The 20,520-nt window shown below is 59.5% G+C and overlaps 1 protein-coding gene across 1 annotated transcript; it reads right to left on the bottom strand.

The window, feature by feature from the left end:
* Nucleotides 1-11,360: 11,360 nt before the first annotated feature.
* Nucleotides 11,361-20,163, bottom strand: SAMD10 (sterile alpha motif domain containing 10). Its single transcript, XM_074157519.1, has 6 exons — nucleotides 20,094-20,163; nucleotides 19,023-19,028; nucleotides 17,627-17,811; nucleotides 13,892-14,060; nucleotides 12,578-12,718; nucleotides 11,361-11,425 (listed from the first exon to the last, which is right to left on the bottom strand). Exons 1-6 carry the CDS (start codon nucleotides 20,161-20,163, stop codon nucleotides 11,361-11,363), a joined length of 636 nt encoding a protein of 211 aa, XP_074013620.1.
* Between the last annotated feature and the right edge of the window lie 357 nt (nucleotides 20,164-20,520).

The raw sequence follows: 20,520 nt of genomic DNA, 5'->3' as shown, positions 1-20,520 counted from the left end.
CCCGGGAGGCAGCCGGGGCCCAGCCAGGGCCGGCGGGGAGGGCCCGGCCGGGCCGCGCCGCCGGGAGGGGAAAACCGAGCGGCAAAATGGCGACGCGGCGGCGGGAGGAGCGGAGCGGAACGGAGCGGGGCGCGGGGTGGAGGGCTGTGGGGGGTTCCCCGCCGCGGCGGGGCCGGGGTGTGTTGCGGGGGGGGGGGGTGGGGGTTTGCCGGGCCGGGCCGCAGCTCGGTGCTTACCTCGGCGGCGGCGGGCCGCGGTGCGGGGCGCGCAGGGCCGGGCGCCCCCCCCGGCCGGCGAGGCGGTGCCGCCCGCCGCCCCCGGCTGCGGGCCGCCGTGCGGGGCTCCCCGGCGCGCCCACACCCGCGGCAGCACCGCGCTCCGCTGCCGCGCTCCCGCCCGCCGCCGCCGCCGCCGCGGCTCATGCGCGCTCCCCGGCCCGCCCCGCCCGGCCCGGCCCGCCCCGCGCCCCGCCGCCGCCGCCGCCGCCGCCGCCGGCCCCGCGCCGGCCCCGCGCCGATCTCGCGTGGCTCCGCCGAACGGGGCCGGGGCCGGGACCGGGGCCGGGGCCGGGTGGCAGCGGCGGGCGGGGGCGGCGCCCCGGGAAGGCGGGACCGGGTAGCGCCCCCCGGTACGGCACGGCCTGACCCGGCCCGGCCCCGGTGCGGACAAGGCAGGGCAGAGCGGGTCAGCCCTCCCGTCCGCTCCCCCGCACCCCGCCGGAGGGCGGGCAGCGCTGCTCTGCCTGTCCGGGGTGCGGGCAGGGTGCCCTGCCTGTCGTCCTGCCCTCCAGGTTGTCCCTACCTGTCCTCCTTCCCTCCAGTGTGTCCTACCTGTCCTCCTCCCCTCCAGGGTGTCCTACCTGTCATCCTCCCCTCCAGGGGGCCATGGCAATTGTCCTGCTCTGCTGGGTGTAGGCAGGGTGTCCCTACCTGTCCTCCTCCCCTCCAGGGTGTCCTACCTGTCATCCTCCCCTCCACGTTGCCATGCCCGCCATCGTGTCCTCCAGGGTGTAGGCAGGGTGTCCCTACCTGTCCTCCTCCCCCCCAGGGTGTCCCTACCTGTCATCCTCCCCTCCAGGTTGCCCTGCCTGTCGTCCTGCCTTCCAGGGTGCAGGCAGGGTGTCCTGCCTGTCAGCCTCACCTCCAGGCTGTTCTGCCTGTCATCCTGCCCTGCAACGTGCCCTAGCCATTATCCTGTCCTCCGGGGTGCAGGCAGGATACCCTACCTGTCCTCGTGCTGTGCAGGGTGCAGGCAGGGTGTCCTGCCTGTTTTCCTGCCCTCCAGGGTCCCCTGCTTGTCATCTTCCCCTCCAGGGGGCCATGGCAATTGTCCTGCTCTGCTGGGTGCGGGCAGAGTGTCCTGCCTGTCATCCTCCCCTCCAGGATGCCCTGATCATTGTCCTGCTCTGCTGGGTGCAGGCAGGGTGCCCACCCATCCATCCCCCCTCTAGCCCCTGGGCTGCAGGCAGATGGGGAGGATGGTCCACGTCCCTTTGCAAAGCCACCCCAGCTCCTGGGGACAAGGCTGGGTGTGAGGCTGGTGTCATGCCCGCAGGACAATATGGTTTTCCCACCTCCTCACCTTGAGGTGTCACCCCCACAGAGGTGGTGGCACCCGGGGAGGTGCCGCAGGGCAGAGCCAACCTCAGTTACTGGCACTGGGAATGCGGTACCACCATCGGAGTGGCTGTGACTGCCCAGAAATTAGGGAAAAACAGATAAAACTTGTCACGTGAGAGCAAAGCCCAGGGTGACCATCGCTGTCAGGGCTGCCCCACAGCACCATCACCAGCACGTGGCTCACGCGGTGCCACCGGGAACTGGGAGGTCCCATGGCACGGCCACACAAAATCGAAGCGAAAAAAATCCCAACCCAAGTTGGGAATTTCCCCGCGGTTCCCCTCTTTGTCTCCATTGCGGGGAGAGAGCTTAATTAATGTCTGCGGAGAGCTTGGAAAGCTTTGTGTAATTGCTAGGTATTATTATCGGTGGAGCGGAGGGGGATCAGCGGGGTGGGAGGGACGGGCACAGCCCACCTTCTTTGTATAAAATGAGGCAGATCCGAGGCGGCTTTGCTTCCCAGCCAACGCGCTGCCTGCCGGGAGAGCTGTTAACCTGCAGCAGGCAGGGAGGCAGCTGCCTGTTCGGGCTGTCAGGCAGCTTCGTGTGCCAGCTGAGACCAGGCAGCATCTTCAAAGTCTCCTCCTCGCTATAAGGCTGCCCAGACGCCTTCGCTCATCCCCGCAGCATCCCAACAGCCACCCCGGGCACCCCTGATGGGTGCAGAACTGCCACCACATTCATTTTCTCCACCTGCAAAGTGCGATTTTGCATCTCGAGGAGCAGGGTGAGGGCGAAAGGAGGATGCTGGGGAGCTCGGCCACCCGGGGGGTTGTAAAGATGCTTGGGGAGCAGCTGGCCGTGGGCTGGTTGAGGTACCGAACCTCTGAAATAATGCAATATAAAGGCAGCCACAGTTGCTATTTTCAGGCCCGGCTGAGCGGAGGGGGCACAGGAATGGACTTGAAAAGAACAGCAAATGTAGAACAGATGCTGAGGAGCGCTTTGTTTCACGTGCAGAGTTGTGCTGCTGTGGAAGAGCTGTGCTGGGAAGGGCAGGAGGAGGAGGAAGAGGAGGAGGAGGAGGAGGAGGAAGAGCAGTGGGGGCAGCGGTGCTGCCTTTCTCCATGTGCTTGCAGGAAACCATCACACCTCCTCTCGCATCGTGGCTTTGTCACAGAGGTGGGTCGTGGATCAGAGCTTGTCCTTGCAAACCGACACGATGCCACGGAAGGGACAGGACCGTGCGTGTCGAGCGGCGATTCCTTGGTGCTCCTGGGTCAGCATTCCCACCATCCCACTGTTCCCACCACAGAGGGCAGGGGGAAGTGGAGGAGAAGCAGCCCAGCACACGCTGCGGCCGTAAATGCCTGAGAAGGTGTTGGTTGATCAGGCACCTACACGACAAATTACTTTAAAACACATATTAACCCAACTGGTCGCAGCAGCGCCTTCCAGACCCTTAATTCTGTTAGAATAAAAGGGATCCTGGGTTTGCAGAGCCTCTTCCACAAGCTGCTGGCTCTGGAGGCATCTCAAAAAGTCCTGCTAACCGCTGTGCACATGGGGCTGTGTGGGGCCAGCACCAGCATCTCCACTGGGGGAGGGGGTGGGATGCTCAGTGCGTGGGACTGGGAGGGACTGGGAGGGACTGGGAGCCCAGACTTCAGCCTATATCTGCTGAGCCTCATGCACCAGGAGTAGGGACAGGCGAGGGAAAGGGCATGACCGCGGTACCCAGATCCAGGGTGGGGGACCCAGCACTTCCACCTCTCCCAGGTCTTTATCCCTGGATCTCAGCTGGGTCCGGAGCCCACAAACCCACCCAACGCCTGCTCCATCCCCGATTATTCTCGGAGAGCGGGGGATCAAAGCCCCTCGGACCGGCTCCTCGCTCCCGCATCTGCAGGACGGGCGGTGCGATGGCTTTTTTTTGGCTGAAGCAGAGCGATCCCAGAACAAAGAGAGAATCGCTGCTGGTTTGTGAAGCAGCATCCGGGCCAGCCCCAGCCCTCCTCCCCGGCGCGCTGGCTCCTCAGCCCGGGCCTCTGATTGGAAACCGGAGCCCGCGATGACTGTGTGAGCCATGAATTATGCTGATGGCTTTTTTTTTATTATTTTTTTTTTCCCCTCCCTGTGCTTGAATGCACTCAGCAAATATAAGCAAAAGGGAAAAAAAAAAAAAAAAAAAAAAAGAGCGAGAGAAAATCCTAACAGATTTAATTTTAGATATGGCGAGAAAGCAAAATGGCTGCAGTGCAAAGAGGGAAGGTTAACGGAGGAAACGCTCCTGCCTGCAGAGAGAAATGAAGCTCCCGGCAGCCCTGAGGCTGCTAATTATTATTTACAGGGCCGTATCACCCTGGGGGGCATCTCCTGCAGGGAGCCAGCCCCGAGCTGGGGGGGGACGGGACCCCAGGGCACCCGCAGCCCCGTAGAGGGCAATGGGAGATGCAGGGATGCGGGACAGGAGGGAGGGACTGTGGGCTTGGTGACAAAGCTGCGTGGCTGCAAAACAGCCACGCAAACCCCCAAAGCCCCTGGTTTTAAAAAATGCATCCTCTGACGGGAAGTGAAGTGGCTCATATTTGTTTGGGTGTTTGAAGGTTTTCACTGGAGCCCCCCACTAACGGCCTGTGCAAACACACAGCCTGGAAATGTTGTGTCAAAACCAAGCCTGAAAACTTTCCCTTCCAAAAAAGGCCCAAGTGAGACGCTGTGAATATTTCAACATGTTTCTGCAGGGCTTGTTTTCGCAGCAAAGCAACTCCTGCATCCAGGCTGGGGAACAACCCAAATAATATCAATTTTGGGACAAATGATTTATTTCAGCCCCTCTGCCTGCCCTGGGCTGAGCTTCAAGTGGTCGGTGCTGCCCTGCAGGGCTGCTCGGCTCCTGCTGCTCGCTGCCTGCGCTGCCTGCCCTCCCTTGGGTCACCGCTTGGGAGTTCCCAGCCTGCAGATGCCATCTCCCCCTTCCTCCAGCCCTGCCAGACCCCTGGCCCTTTTCTGGGCTGCCCTGTGTGACACCAAGCCTGGCGTGAACAGCCAGGGACCTGCTCCAACCCTGCCCGGGTGCCTGGCACTGCTCCGGTGAAAGTGGCAGCTCTGCAGCCGTACCTGCATCCATTCCTCTCCATCCTTCCCAGCTCCGCATCCCACTCACTGGCCCCGGGAACGTTTCTGGCGTTTCTGGGGAGGCTGGAGGGCTCCCGGCAGGCATCCGGGAGCTGAGAATGAGGACCCAAAAGCAAAGGAAGTAATATAAGGGAAAAAAAAAAAGAAATTAAGTAATTATCCCTGCTTCAATACTTTCTAATTAAGGGAACTGTCAGCCTTATTAAGAGGCCATTAATTCATTGTCATAAGTCACCACCAGAGTACAAGTACCAAAAATGTGCCTGGGCCATCGGAGAGGAGCAGCATCCCCTCCTCCCTCCCGCTGCAGGTCCAGCACCGCACGAGAGCTGCTTCTCGAGGCCGTGGGGCCACTCTCAGCTTTCTGCTCTCCACACCGTGGCTTTAGGTGCTTTGGGAAGCCATAAGCTCTGCCGCGGTGCTCAGTCTGTCCCGGGCAGGGGTGAGACCCTCCATCTCCACCTGCATCCCTGTGCCTGCGCGCTCTGTCCTGTGTGGTCCAAATGCATTTGTGGCGCAAAGGATGCGGTGATTTCTCAGCAAAGACCAGCTCTCGGCTGCTCTGGGGCAACCAAATCCCCAAAGAGTTGCCAAAATGGTCCCAGCCCCGCAGTTAAGGTCAGTGTTTCTCCCAGCATCACCTCCCGCTAGTAGCCAGCTCCATCTCCGGCAGCCTCTCATTATGTATTCTGCATGGAGGGCCCCACATCAGCTTAATTAACAAGGTAAGAAAGACTGGACCTTTGAGGAAATCTTAATTATATTATCCATCTCACCCTGAGTGGCACCTGATCCATCCCAACACTGTTCTCAAGTTCATTAGCAATGAATCAAGATTGATTAGTCCTGGACGTGCAGTGAGGACACTCTGGCGCAGAAGGCTTCTGCTGAGATTGCCATGAGACCCCGCATGTCCCCAAGACCCGTCTTGTCCTCCGGCACAAGGCAGCCAAGATGGGGATGAGGGCTCCAGAATAAGGCAGCCGGAGGTTTGCCAGTGCCGGGATGCGGCTGCCGGAGCATCCCAGGAGGAGCCGTTTCGCTGTGTCCCTGCCACGTGTCAGCATCTCCCCCAGCTCAGACTTCCCAGGGATGCTCTGATTTACACCAGCACCCGTGCAGCCCTGCCAGGCTGCTGTGTCCCCCACCACCCGTGCCCTGCTCTCCTTCCCCGGGGCTTGTGTGACCCCAAGAAAAGGCTGAGAGAGCTGGGAAAGAAGAAGGAAGAAAGGCTGAGAAAGAAGAAAGGCTGAGAAAGAAGAAAGGCTGAGAGAGCTGGGACTCTTTAGCCTGGAGAAGAGAAGGCTGAGGGGGGACCTTATCAATGCTTATAAGTATCTGAAGGGTGGGTTGAAGGAGGAGGGAGCCAGACTCTTTTCGGTGGTTCCCAGTGACAGGATGAGGGGCAACGGGCACAAGCTGGAACATAGGAGGTTCCACTCAAATATGAGAAGAAACTTCTTTCCGGTGAGGGTGCCAGAGCCCTGGAACAGGCTGCCCAGGGAGGGTGTGGAGTCCCCTTCCCTGGAGATTTTCAAGACCCGCCTGGATGCAGTCCTGAGTAACATGCTCTGACATGCTCTGGGCAATCCTGCTTCGGCAGGGGAGTTGGACTAGGTGATCTTTATGGTCCCTTCCAACTCTAAAAAATTCAGTGAAATTCAGTGAAACATGTGGCATGTGCCACCAGCGACTGGGGTTCCTCCTTTTTCCTCGCCTGCTGTGCCCACAGGTCTCCCGTGCGAGAAACTTCACAGGGAGGTGCCCGAGAGCACCAAAACGGCGATGATTCGAGGTGGTTTGTAATCCCCTTGGACACCTGATGGGAGGACGGGCTCCTAATTAGATCAAACGTGTAATCTACTGGGGGCTGGTGTTCAGATTCAGATGGCAGGTGCTGCCGTCCCTCCCTGCTCAGCAAATCATGTCCTGGAACCCCACGCAGCCGGGGAAATCACAGCCTGTGCTCACGGCCCAGCGTGAATGTCAATGTCGGGGGAACAGGGACCATTTCCTGAATCAGAGATGCAATCAGCGGCGTTTCAGAGCTGGAGGTATCTCTTGTCATCAAGCTGGGCTCAGTAATTACTCGGACAAATTAGGCATGCATTTTCTATGTGCAACCACATTGGCTTTTTTTTGTTTCCCGCTTGAAAACCTTGCTGGAATCTGCGAACTGCCTCTACCACCGGGAAGGGATTGCCGGATTTTTCCTTTATGAGACAAGAAGATGACGTCCTTTATTTCTGATGCCAGAAGCGCATTGTCCTGTTTATTGCTAAAAAATCGCCGCAAGCAGAAAAAGTTAATCAGAGGCGGCAAAGTCGTGTTCTCTCCGATAGCTGCCGTTGCCTGCCCCTTCGCCCCGGTGTCGCTGCCTGCATCCTCCTGCCTGCTGCGTGGGACTGATTTATGTCTGCTGGTGTTTTCTCTTTACTTTAATTGTTGTCTGGTTTCAATATTGCACGGATCTGCACCCGATTCATCTGCGTTTCATTGTCTGGCGCTGGTTGTTTTAGGGCAATGCCTGAAATACCACTGGCAGATAAGTGCTAGTCAAATAAAAGGTATTTTTCTTGCTCGGCAGAAGCTGAGGAGTGACCCAGCTGTCCCTCGGATGGGAGCCTTAGTACCCATCTCCCGGCAGCGCCCAGGGGTCCCGGTGCAGCACCCATTGGCTCAGGAGCCTGTGGGGAGGACGGTGCTTCCTCAGTGCCTGGATTCTATGATTTTGCTGTGTGCCCGGAGCCACCGAAGGCAAAGCCGAGCTCAGGGCTGCTCCGGATGCATCCCTGCTGCCCTGGGCAGGGTCTGGCCCTGGATGCCCCTTGGAAGATGGCACCAGACACTGCTCCAGAGCCAGCCTGGAAGGATGCTTCGCTCTCACCATCACCACCCTCGCTGGGATGAAGGCACAGCTGGCGGAGACCCCGCTAGGGCAGGGGACTAGGGGGTAGGATGGCATCCTCCCACCTGCCCCGTGAACATCTTTTCACTCGGCTCCTCCAGCCCTCTCCTAACAGGTCTCAGCAAGTCCAGGTGGGTCTCAGAGGGACACCCCAACAGGGCTGAGCTTTGGGCTCCGGCCGAGCACGCTGGGGGGTGTTGTCTGATTTCCTCTGTGCCTCCTTTCTTCTGTGCGGATGAGGAGCTGGAGAGAGCCGGAGCACAGCCCAGCATGGGTGGACACGGCACGTGGGGGATCCCAAAGCCACCCACACCCTCAGGAGCAGAGAAAGGGGCAGCTGGGCTTTGGGGCAGGACCTGGGGGGGATGCTGCCTTTGGTCCCTGCACCCCAGCTGCATTTTAAGCAAAACCACCACCAACTCGCTGCGTGAGCACAGCCCAAAGCCTGGAGAAGCCATTTCTCCCCCGCGCAGCTCCGAAGCTCTGGAGAGAAGCTCAGCATCTCCCTCTAACGATACTCATCACCCGCAGCCAGACACCCAGCACCCGCTGTCTGCTCTCGGGGATGCTGCCTGCTCCCTGGGCACCCTACAGCCCCCTGTGCCCCCCCCACCACTCCTGTTGCCCCCCGGCACCCTCCACCACCCCTTCACCAGCACCACCGCTGGGGCAGAAACTAAACCCACGGTGGGGGAATCAGCCCGGCTCTTGTCCACAGGTTGTCTTGCTTGGGGTTTATTTAGCTCTGATCCATCCAGGACTGAAGGGTAAATAGTGTCCTACGTGGCTGCGTCAGGAGGGGATGGGGCCGCATCCTGCATAGGGCTCTGCTCGTCTCTTAAGGGGGTAACAAGGAGTAATCCCGGATCCCGCACTGGTTGGGATGCTCCATCGTGGCCGTCGGTGTAGACCCACAGCTGAGAACGCTGCTGCTGCAGGGGAGATATTTATCTTCCTCATTGTTTTATTTCCTTTTCTTAAAATTCAATACATCCCCCCAGCTTTGTTATTTGTGAGGTTCTAGCGAGCTGAGAAGAGCCAATTTGGATGCATTTTTGAAAAGGTCAGTGTGGGCAGAGGAGGAAATTCCGATTTCTGTGTCCTGGGGGAAGGTCTGGGGGCTGCACACAGCGAAGCTCCGAAGCTGGTTCCCTGCGGACAGAGCCCAGGAGTCACAGCCACCCTCTGTCCCCACCACAGCAAAGCTCAAATGGGATTTACCTGCTGGTGAGGTCCAGCTGAACCGACCCACACGTAGAGAGGGGAGAGAGCGGCCGCCATGGTCTGAGTTGCTCTGTTGCAGGCACCGACGAGGCGATTCCCTTCTCTGAGTTGGAGGCCATTTGGATTTTTGGAAATTTGGAAGAAATTTGAATTTGGGAAATTCAGAAGAAATTTGGACTTGGGAAATTCGGAGGAAGTTTGGATTTGGGGAATTTGGAGGCTTTGCTTTCCACCCAGCACCAAACCTCTGCTCCGAGGGTGACAAATGGGAGTTATAAATTCCTTAAACAATGCTGGTGTTGTGGAAATCACCCCGGTGCTGGAGAGAGAATTCACCTGCTTGGACCTGAGTACCATTTGGTGAATCAGTTACCCAAACCAAAATGGCTTGAGAACCAGATTTTGTTTCTGAGACCTTTCCATCACCTGGGCCTTGTACAATCCCTCCCAAGGACGCAGCACGGCCGCTGGAGCCCGAGGATGCTCCGTGCACCCTGCATCCCACCCTGCATCCCCACCACGTCCTTCCCAAGCCCCGACCCAGGCACTGGTTGACACCCCCTGTCCAGCCTCTGTTGGCACTTGGGGGTCCAAGCCCTGGGGGGTTCCTGCCCTCCAAATCCTGGAGGCATATCCCTGGGGCATTACATCTCTTCCTGCCCTGCCGACACCTCAAAACCACCTAGAGGGCTCTGGGGACAGCTTTCCATGGGGATTTCATGGGGTAGACAAAAATCCTTTGGGTGCAATCACAATTTTTGCTAGCCATGGGCAAACAACTCGTTTTCAGCTCAACTTTGCTCCCACCCCTGTGGAAATCTCCCATCTCCTTCACTGAGGAGCAGTGTCACCGTGATGGGACGGGGATGATGTTGGGCTGGTGTTGTCCTGCATCAGCCCCAGGCTCCGCTGCTGGTTGCCATGAGTCGTTATCTGTGCTGGAGTGGTAACCATGACGCCAAATCCCCCCGAATCCCCCTCACTGCCCCTCTCCAGCCACCTGCTGGCAAAGATTATCAGCTTCTTAACTACCAGCAGTTCTGGGGAGATGGAGGTGAATTTAAATACTGGAAAAACCCTTAAGCTGAGGCTTATTCCCACAGGGGCATCCATTGCGTCCCCTGTCTCCCGCGGAGGTGCTTGTCCCAGGGGATTTAGGGCTGTAGACATCTCCTGAGCGTCCCCGGGAAGGGCTGGAGGGACCAAACCCACGGTGCAGGTTCAGGAGCAGGAAGAGTCAGAAGAGCAGCAAGTTAAAATAACAGTCTCGTATTTTATTACCAGCAGAAGAGCAGGCGGGTGGTGGGTGGGCACCCGGCTGGGGGGGCCACCCTGATCTGTTTCTGCATCCCTGCCGTCTCCGATGCCTCGGGGGCTTTGGGGTGCTGCTGTTTCAGGAGCCCCCTTGGCCCCGCAGCCCTGCCCTTGTCACCGGTGGAGGAACGTGGGGAGGTGACAGCATCCACCCTGCCCCTAAATCCTCGGTTATTTCTTACCTGCCCACATGAGCAGACTGTAGCTCTGGACGGAGGGGGGGGGGGTTGCGTGTGTGTGTGGGTGTAACAGTAAATGCTGCTTCACCTTAATGATGAGCTGGGTCATCAGGATGGTGCCCGGGTTCGGTGGGACCATCGCCAGCCCCTGGGCAGGAGGTGGGGATGAGCATTTGTGAATTCCCGGAGGAGGAGAGAGCTCTGCAAAGAGCTGGTGGGAGCACAGACAGCACAGGAGGGTGCACAACAGGGCTCTGGGGCCAGTGAGGACCCGGCACCCAAGAATCCCCAGCCTCACCCCGGGCATCCCTGGCTGCTCCCACCCAGCCCCCGCATCGGCTCCCCCGTCTGCCAGCAAACGAGGACGGATGAAGGACGAGCTCCTGGCACAGCTTCCTCCAGGCAACGGCACCCTCCCGGCGCGTCCACCCTGCCTTTCCTCCTGGATTTTCCAGCTCCGATGACTCAGCTCCCTTTTTAACTCACCGAGTGGAGCCGGGCGCTGGTGGCTCGGCCCCGCTTTTAATATTTTTTTTTCTTTTGGCTGGTCGGGTCGTCTTATTTGCTACTGACAACGTTACGTCCTAGGATGCTGGAAGACAGCCCAGTCTGAAGAGAAAACTAAAGCTCCCTAAATAAGCTCCGAGGTATGGACACGAGCCTCCGGGTGCTGGGATGTCGCCCATGTGCATAAGGCTTCACCGTCCTGTGCGTGGCTCTGAGCCGGCTCGGGAATAACCGCGCTCCGTTTGTCTGCAACGCTGAGCTCTGCCTGTCGCTGACTCCTTTTTCCCATCTCTTTCCCTCTGAACCCTCAGGCTCAGGTGGGTAAAAGTTCGTCTGTCCCAGCGGCTGCTTTGCTAATTTTCCTCCAGCCAAAAGCCACGTCTGCGGGAGGAAACCTCCCATCTCTGCACAGAAATGTATTCATAAAAAAAAAAAAAAAAAAAAAAAAAAAAAAGAAAGAGAGAAAGAAAAAGAAGGAGAGAAGCCCCGGAGTGGCTGGGAAGCTGTCTCTTCACATTCCGAGCGTGCGGTTCAGGTCTCGTATCGGCGGTGCACAGCCCATCCCAGAGGTGCTCGGTTCACAGTGTTGGTACAATCTGCCAAACAGACGGATCAGCTAGGAGACATTTCCAAAAGAAGCTGGAACAAGGCGGGAGAGGAAGGAATAAACAGCCTGCAGGGTGGCACCTTCCAGCTCACCCACTGCCAGCCCCAGAGAATCCCATCCTTTCCATGCAAAATGCCACTCATGGATTTTGGGTTGTGCACCACAGCCCATCCCTGTGCACTATAATCTGTGCACCACAGCTCAGCCCTGTGCTCTATAACCTGTGCACCACAGCCCTGGGCACCAGAACCTGTCCCTGTGCACCAGAACCTGTCCCTGCGCACCACAGCTCAGCCCTGTGCACTATAACCTGTGCACTACAGCCTGTCCCTGTGCACCACAGCCAGGGCATCAGGACTCATCCCCATCACTGCAAACTGTGCACCACAGGCCATGCCAGTGCACTATAACCTGTGCACCACAGCCTGTCCCTGTGCACTGCAGTCCATCTCTGTGCACCACAGCCTGTCCCTGTGCACTGCAGTCCATCTCTGTGCACCACAGCTGTCCCCATGCACCCCAGCCCTGTGCACCAAAATCTGTCCCTGCGCACCAAAACCTGTGCACCAGGGTCCATCCCTGTGCACTATAACCTGCGCACCGCAGCCCGTCCCTGTGCACCACAACCAGTGCATCATGACCCATCCCATGCATCACAAACAGTTCACCACAGCCCATCTCTGTGCACCACAACCCATCCCAGTGCACTATAACCTGTGGACCACAGCCCATCCCTGTGCACCACGACCAGTGCGTCACAACTCACCCCTGCGCACCACAACCCATCCCAGTGCACTATAACCTGTGCACCACAGCCCATCCCTGTGCACCCCAGCCCTGTGCACCACAACCCGTGCACCGCAGCCCCAGCCCTGTGCACCAACCACAGCATGTCCTTATCCACCGCAGCCCTGTGCGCCCCAACCCGTGCACCCCTCTCCGCACCCCAGCCTGTGCTCCACATCCCACCCCAGCCACAGGGTGGGCTGTGTTTTCACCAGTGACACACAGGTGGGTGCCTCCAGCTTTGGCAGCCACCCAGGCACTGCTCTCCTCATCCGGATGGTGCAGGAGGGGGACAACCTCCCTGGGGTTGGGCTTCGTGGCCTCTTCTCCCCTCTCGGCTTCCCGCCGGCCCTACCTTGGCTGAGCAGCTGCAGGTTTCGGACCTCTTCGCGCACCTGGAGCTGCAGGACCTGCTGTAGGACCTCCTGCCGCTGCGCCTCGTGAGCGATGCCCATGCGCTGCAGCTTCTCCCCGTTCAACCGCAGCAGCGCCCGACCTGCAGAACACGGCATCGCTCAGCGCCCGGCCGGCAGCACCGCGTGCGGGGGGGGCACCCCAAAAGCGCAACTCACACGGGAGCTCATCTTCACGTGGGGACACAGAGTGGGAAAGGGGAGAAAGCCTAAAATGCTCTTTCACCACCTGGGCCCACAGGGATGGAGGAGGCTCTCATGTGGTCCCACTTTTGGAGAGCGGTGGGTGGCAGCTGGATGCCCCCAGCCTCGGGACAGGTACTGGCTGTCACGTAACCCATCCCCGCCGGCAGAAGCTTTCCTCTTCTCCGCTCCACCTCCCGCATCAGGAGATGTCTTTCCGAGCGCAGGGTCCCCGCGCGGGCTGGCCGTCCCGGGGGAATGGGGGTACCCATCAAAACGCATTAGCATTGCCGCCACCGTCCCCGGTGAGCCACTCTCCTCCAGTCCGGGGGCTATTAAATGAGGGATTTACAACCAGCTTTTGTCCTTGTTTCCCAGCGTACATTTGCTAACGCTGCCTTTGTTTCCCGCGCAAGGGCTGGCTGAGCTCTTGCATTAGGCTTTGCATCCCTCCCAGGCATCTCCAGCTCTCCCTTCCCCGCTGCTTTCTTCTGGCCCTGGCAGAGCTCTGCCTGGCCACGCACATGTCACGGTCGGACTGAGACGATGCTCACACGTAGGGGTCAAAGCCAGAGTCGCCAAGAGGGGAGGGAGCAGATCCCAGAGGTTATCCTCCTCTGAGGACTTGCCTGGAGGTCCTAGAGGAAGACATTTGCAATTTGGACTCCAGCTGGGCAAATTTGGACTCCAGCTGGACTCCTCTTCTGCAAAAATTTCCAGTATTTAAAAAAAACTATAAAAATATTCTTATTATATTAATCTAGGCGAGAAGAGGACTGTTCCCCATCTTTTAAACCACAATCTCCCCTGGGCAATTTATGCTCATTTTAAACAACCTCCAGCCTGTCCTGGAGCTCACCCCGGTGGCGAATGCCTCCTGCCCAGCCTGGGTGGGTGTCCCTGTGCCTAGTGCCATGGGGCGGCTGTCACTCCAGCTGCATCTCCATGGGGAGAGGGGACAGAAATGGGGGGTACATCTGTCTTCCCAACCACGAACCTCCAAACAGCTATGTCTCAGGAGCACGTGCTAATGGCAATTAGTACTGGTGATTAAGTGGGGGTGTCTACCGTACCTGTGATGGCGTGGTGGGCGAACGCCTCGACGTAGATGAGATAGTTGTGTGGGCAGTGCTTCTTCAGCCATTTGCACACATCCTGCTGGGTCCAGAGCACCACCGGCTTGGCGAGGCTGCCCAGCGTGGGGCTGGTGTGGTAGATGCCATAGTGGTCGCAGCCACGGCCCTGCAGGGAGTGGGAGGAGAAGAGGTTAGCAGGATTCGGCCCTGGGAGGGGGAAAATGCCTTGGCTGGGAGGTCAGCTCACGGGGACAGGGGAGATGCTGGCCAGTGGCATGAGTCTACGTCGATGGTGGCAGATTTTGGCTTTGCACCCTCTGGGGTCTCTGGGCTCACTCTGAAATAGCAGCATCAGAGGAAACGGTGAGGGAGGTGGGGGGAGTGAGCATGGGAGGCCGAGGTGTGGGTCCTGCCCTACATAGACCCCACACCCAGGAGCTCCCCGACCCTCCTACTGCAGGCAAGACCCCCAGCCCCCTTCCCCTACTCATCTCCCAGCCCAGCAGAGCACCACATGGGCTCGGGAGATGTCCTGGGGTTCCCCAGCGTCCTCCCTTCACCAGGCAAAGAAGGGTCCTTACTGGCAGCTCTCAGTGGGGATGGAGCCAGCGAGGTACTGGGAGGCAGCCGGGTACTGGTGCAAAGCCATCCCCATCAGAAGTCCCCAGGGAAGCAGCCAGCAGCCAGCTGGTGCCCTGGAGCAGGAGGGACTCTCCCTTTCTCTCCTGCTAAACGTCCTTCAACCCTGAGCTGACCGGCCACGACGAGGTCCTGCAGCCTCACAGGCATCTAAAGCCACCTCCGAACCCCACAGTTCTTTTTTAGGGTGCTGCCATGCCTGGAGACACCCGGGATAAACTGGGATCACAGTCTTCAGTGCCACGGCATGCCCTGGTCACCCTCCACCTCCCGGATACCCCTGCCACCCACCCTTGCCCCCTTGCCCGAACTGCCCTGGCTTTGGCAGGGAGAAGCAGTGCCCACAGGGAGATGGGATTTGTCCGAAAGCATCCCTCCCTCCCCCCATCCCTCCAGCTGCCTGCTGGAGTGCCTGGTCCCTCCCCGAGCCAGCCGGTAGCTCCATTTCCTTGCCCACATCACAGCGATTCCAGCCTCACGAGGTTGTTGCAGCCTGGATTTATCTCGTCGTGGGGCAAATCAAATGCTTTGAGCCGTAAGAGCGCGTGGGGATGAGCCTGATTCTCCCGGGGGGATGATCCTCAAGGCTGGCTGGGAAATGGGGCTGGGGGATGCAGAAATCCACCTTTTCCTGGTTTTAGCACTCGGGGGAGAGCGGTGAGCTCTCTGCTGCTGGTGATGCCGAGACTTCATCCTCAAGCAGCATCAAACATCGCTCCTCCAAAGCAGCTCCCTGCGCCCGAGCTGCCGGGACTGTCCTGGGCTGGACTGTGGGCAGGTGGGGATGGAAAAGGGGTCCCTGCTGCCTGCAACATGAGGGGACTGGATTGCCAGGGTCCCTGCTGGCATGGTCCTCACCCAGGACACGGCAGGGACACGGCAGAGGCAGCATCCGATATGGGAATGTGCCGGAACGGGAAAGGTCGACAGCGCCTGGACCGCAGTATGCCAACATCGACCTCCATGTGCAAACATTGGCTAATTAAGCATGCCTAATAGAGGAGCAGAGATAATTAGTGTAACAGGGACTTCAGACATCCCGCAGTTACTGAAACTAATGACACATCCCCGAGAGATGCCAGAGAGGAGGCAGCGGAGGGCAGCGAGGTCTGGGGTGTCTCCCCCAGCCCTGAACCGGGCATCGCTCACCCCATGGAGTCCGACCAGCCTGGCAGGGGCTGCTGTTGCACCCGGGGGGAACATTTGGGCTTGGAAAGGGATCTTGCCTCAAGGAGGACTCACCGGTGACAGCAAGGGGACATTCCAGAGAGAGGGAAGAAGGCAAAGCTGGGAGGTTGTAAATTAATAACCAAGAAGTCCATCTCCAAAGCAGATGGACAATGCGATGGGCAACGTGCATGATTTGCTTTCCCAATCAAACCCTCACCTTTGGGGGATCCCCCAGCAGCTGCCTGCCCCCCCACCCCCCTCACCCCGGGGCCCATCCCGGGAGCCATCTGCCAGCAGGAGCATCCCCAGCCCGCGCCGGCCGCTCGGCTCCTTCACACTCGGCTGAGCGCGCCGGAGAGCGTGCCATGGGGAGGAGGCGGCGATTTGCTCTGGATTCACTAACGAGCGATGATGAGTAGCGGAGGGCTGGGGGAAAATCATGGCGAGCTTCCTGCGAGCTTCCCGCAGCTATTATCCAACTAACCCTCCGAGGCACAGGGGAAGAGGTGACAAACAACCTGCAATTTCCCTGGGCACGCTCACGTCTGCAAGCGCTTCTCCCATCACACGCAGCCCCAGACCCATCTCAGCATCCCTAAACCCTGCGCTGCCGACTCGGGGTACATCAACCCCCCCCAGCTGGTGAAGCCCCCCCCCCCACCCCCAGTGGGTCCCCGAGTGATCTCCTGCGGTCCCCGTGGTGGGAAGGGGAGGTGTAATGAGTCACTGGCTTGTTTTCCAGCCGCTTGAGCTGCGCTGTCTCTCTGATAAACTCTCAGCCGTGAATATCGAGGGCCGGTGTTGAGGGGAGCAGGAGGGGGGGGGGGCTCGGAGGCTGCTCCCGCGGGGAGGCAGGAGGTGGCTTGGGGGGAGCCAGGCGGTGGGAGCCATCCCCTGGGAGCTGCAGGGAGCAACTCACGTCACCTCCCTTCTCTCGGGCATTTTTCCTTGCTTACAGCAAAATGAAAAACCTTTCTCCCTTCCCCAAATCCCCCCGGGAGACACGTAGAGGCAGATGAGGGAGAGCCATGATGAACGCAGGTGGCACCCGCAGAGTGGCTGGCACGTCCCCGAGCAGGCAGCGCTGTGCAGGCAGCACTGTCCCCATGTCCCCGTGCTTTTCACAGAGGTACGAGAGGGAAGGGGCCACCGGGGTGCCTGGAGGGGTGATGGGGATGAAAGGTACAGCACTGCCAGGACAAAGGGACCCGAGGGGCTGCCGCTCCTGTGAGCATCCCAGTGTGATGGTGGGACTGTACCCAGCCCTGCAGGGACCAGCCAGTCCCTCAAGATGCAAAAGCATCACCACGTAGGAGTCTGGAAGCCGGGCAGTTCGATTTTCCCCATTTTCTTTCCAGCAAGGTGGATGTGCTGCCTCTGATCGCTGCTCCCAGGGTGGTAGGAAGGGACTAGGAAGCACCAGGAGCCGCTCACTGGGAAGATGCTCCTTCCCACAGCCCTGCAGAGGCCGTGCAGCAGGCAAATGGCTGGAAACCTGCAGCTCACAGCCTTGTTAATGCAATAAAGTTCAGAATTTTAGGAGGTCAGTGGCTCAGACCTGGCTAAGAGACATATCCAAGCGCTCAGGGATTTTAAGGCATTACAAAGGAATTTGGTTCTGGCACGTTTACTGCAAAATTGTATTAAATTCCCAGCTCCAGGTGTGGAGGGGAGGTGAGACACAGAGCTCACCCCAGCACAACCCCCAGCCTGATGATAATAACTACATTGTTATATTTATATATAACACTATCACTAAATGCCCAATAATCACAAGGGCTTTCAGCAAAGCGGGGTCTGAAGGCTTGATCCTGCAGAGAAAGGGGAGATGCTCCTGCGGGAAATTGATGGGATGGGGGGACACAGGAGGAGCTGCGTTCCCCTGAGCAGCCCTGGGGGGGTGCGGAGGAGCCCGACGGGTACCTGTGAGCCCTCGGTGCCCGGCTGCCGCAGGAGCTTGACCGTCCGGCCGCCGTCGGTCCGCTGGCTCCGGCCGTCGTGCCAGGTGAGGCTGCTGCCAGGGTTTCTCTGCAGGCGGTAGCTGAGGTTCTCGGCCGAGACCGTGTGCTCCAGGAGGCTGCGGCAGAAGCTGAAGTGAGCGGCGGTGGCTGTGGAGGGAAGGGGGGGTGAGAGACGGTCACCCTGCGCTTGGGCACCCCAAAATATCTCTTCTACACCAAAGGCACCCACCCAGCTTGGCTGTACCCTCCTCCTCCTTCCCCCTCCCGCCACTGAAATCTCCCCCCTTCCCACCTTCCCTTCCCATTGCCAGGGAGAAAACCCATCAGCCCACGGATGCGCCGGCTGGCGCCGGGAGCCGGCAGGCGCCGAGGAGATGTTTGCCCACACAAACCCATCGCGAGCGATGCTTGTTTTGACACCCGCCCACCGAGCAGACGCGGGGACCCACAGCTGCTCTGCGTGGCTCCGTTATCACCTCCCGCTCGGCACCGCCACTCTGCCGGGCAAGACACCAGGAGGGGGCAAAGGGGAAGAGCCACTTTCCATGGACCAGGCTGGCATTCAACTGCCACCACTGAGGGATGGGGAGCAGATAAATCCCACCCGATGGAGAAGGGGACGCAGGTTGGTGTCCCCCCAGCACAGACCGTGGTTGCTTGGGGATTGCCTCACAGGCACGGAAACCTGCACACCCAAGTGATGGCCAAACACGTGCCAGCCCATCTGTGATGGCCCACGAAGAGCCATTTACCCACAATGAGTGTTTTTTCCCCCTCACCCCCTGTGTTTTAATAAGCTGGGGGTATTCGGGTTGCAGTGAGGATGCAAAGCTTTCCTTTGGAGGGGCGGGCTGGAGGGACCCAGCTGCGGTGGGAGGAGGAGGAGGAGGAGTGGGTATTAGGGGCTCATGCGCTCGTCTGTTCCGGATAAAAGCCAGCTGGCTTGACATAAGCAGCGCTGATCCGCAGGAGCAAAGACCAGAGCATCCCCCAGCTCACCTGCTCCCACCACAGCAAGCCGGGCAAGTCGTGAAACCACCGAGAGCAGAGCAGCACCCGAAGGAGATCCCCATCCGAGGGCAACCCACTCTGGGAGAGCGGAAGGGCTGGAGAAAACCCACAGCAGCTCATTTTCATAATTAGTGGGTTTTAAGAGGGAAGAGGTTTCAAAGAGGTCTCTCGAGCACCCCTTCATGCAAGAGGAGACAAACCAGCCAAAAGAAGTTAAGATGGAGCAGGAAACATCTGTTGATGAGTCTGTGTGTCCTGGGTTATCCAGACCACATCACACTGCCTGGCTCCTTAAACACACCCAGCGACAAACATTGCCACAGGGAAACTGAGGCAGAGGACCTGACCGGCAGCTGGGGATGCGAGGGAATTTATGGAAAATGAGCTGAAGGGACATCCACAGAGAGGGTCAGTGTCCAGCAGAGGCATGGGGTGGTCTCTGCACCTCTCTCAGGTGATGGAGATATCTCTGATGGCTTTCTACAGCCTCAGACACCCCAGACCCGGTGAGTGAGGACCACGGTGGGTTGTGCTCCCTCCAATCAAGGATGCCTGAGATGCTCCTGGCTGTCCTGTCCCCGACATGCTGAGCACCCAGCCCTGTCACGGCCGTGCTGGGCTACCCCTGAGCTGAAAACCAGCCATCCCGCCAGGCACTGGGGGCAGACAAGGACCTGGCAGGTCCGGAGGGGCTGGTGCCAGAGCCGTGTCCTTCGGCTGTGCCGGGGCTTCCTCAGGACTTGCTGCAGAAAGGCTCAGGGGGGGAGTGGAGGGGAGTAGGGGTCTGGCCAACATCAGGACCTATACTCATAGGGAACTATAGAGCATCTGCCGCCAGCAGCAGGACTTGGACATCTACGCTCCCTCGGCAAACACGGCCGGAGGGCAGAGGAGGGAGAGCAGATGGGAGAGAGGGAGGAAAGACGAAGGGAAAAACAAACCGAGAAGAAAGGCAGGGCCGGGAACGCCTGTGGTACTGCTTCTGTTGGGACAAGCAGCTGCCACCCCAGAGCCCCCAGTAGCTCCCCCGGCAGCTCCCCCACAGCCTCCCGCTCCCCCAGCCCAGCCCTTGAGTCCCAACTTTCCCCTCACCCGGTGACACTAAACATGGGTGAAGGTAGGGGGTGCTGAGCCAGGGCATGCATTTCAGAGCAAGGAAAGGACAGTGGCAGCCCCCGGGCTGGCTCCACGCAGGGACACGGGGGTGGCCTCCGACACGGACTCTCTTCTCCTTCCCGAGCCCTGCACAGGAGCAGCCACAGCAACGCCGCGAGCACCCAGCCGCCCTCCATCCCCTCCGCTTCCCTTTCTGCCGAGCTGGAGGTTGTGCCCGCCAGCCAGGGATGTACATGCAGCACCTCCCCCCGACCCTGCTGGCCCCATAGCCCCCCCCAACTGTGCCCTGCAGCCCCCCTCACCTGGCTCGGGTGCACCCTGTGAGCTGCGGATGGTGGAGACGCAGCAGAGGGATGGCCGGCCCTGCTGCATCTCGGCGGGAGGAGGGATGAGTGCGAGCGCTCGGCAGCACTGGCTGTCACGAGTGCAGCTCCATCCCTGCCTCCCCTCATACCTCGTCCACACCTGACTGATTCCCCCTGATTGCCTCCCTCCCGCTGCCAATAAATGGTGGCTGCACGCTCGTCCCAGCTCCGGCACTGGGGCAGCCCCCAGCTGGCCTTGCATGGTGAGGGGGGGTGTGTGAATTATACCCCCTCCCTGCTGCCCGGTGGGCGTTTGATCCGGAGAGATGCTTGATGCTTTCCCTGCTTGCTCCCGCCTAATCCCACGGCAGGGCCAGCTGGCACCGGGATGGACGGGAAGCCTGGGGGGCTTCCGCGGGGGACA

Source organism: Numenius arquata, chromosome 12 (assembly GCF_964106895.1).
Source record: "Numenius arquata chromosome 12, bNumArq3.hap1.1, whole genome shotgun sequence".
Lineage (NCBI taxonomy): Eukaryota > Metazoa > Chordata > Aves > Charadriiformes > Scolopacidae > Numenius > Numenius arquata.
This window is presented reverse-complemented; position numbering and strand designations above follow the sequence as displayed.

Coding starts and splice junctions, on each gene's coding strand:
- SAMD10 (XM_074157519.1), bottom strand. CDS start 20,163: ATGCAGCAGGGCCGGCCATCCCTCTGCTGCGTCTCCACCATCCGCAGC. Junction 14,061..17,626: donor CGGGCACCGAGGGCTCACAG/GTACCCGTCGGG, acceptor CACTCCCTGCAG/GGCCGTGGCTGCGACCACTA. Junction 12,719..13,891: donor CGCCCACCACGCCATCACAG/GTACGGTAGACA, acceptor CGTGTTCTGCAG/GTCGGGCGCTGCTGCGGTTG.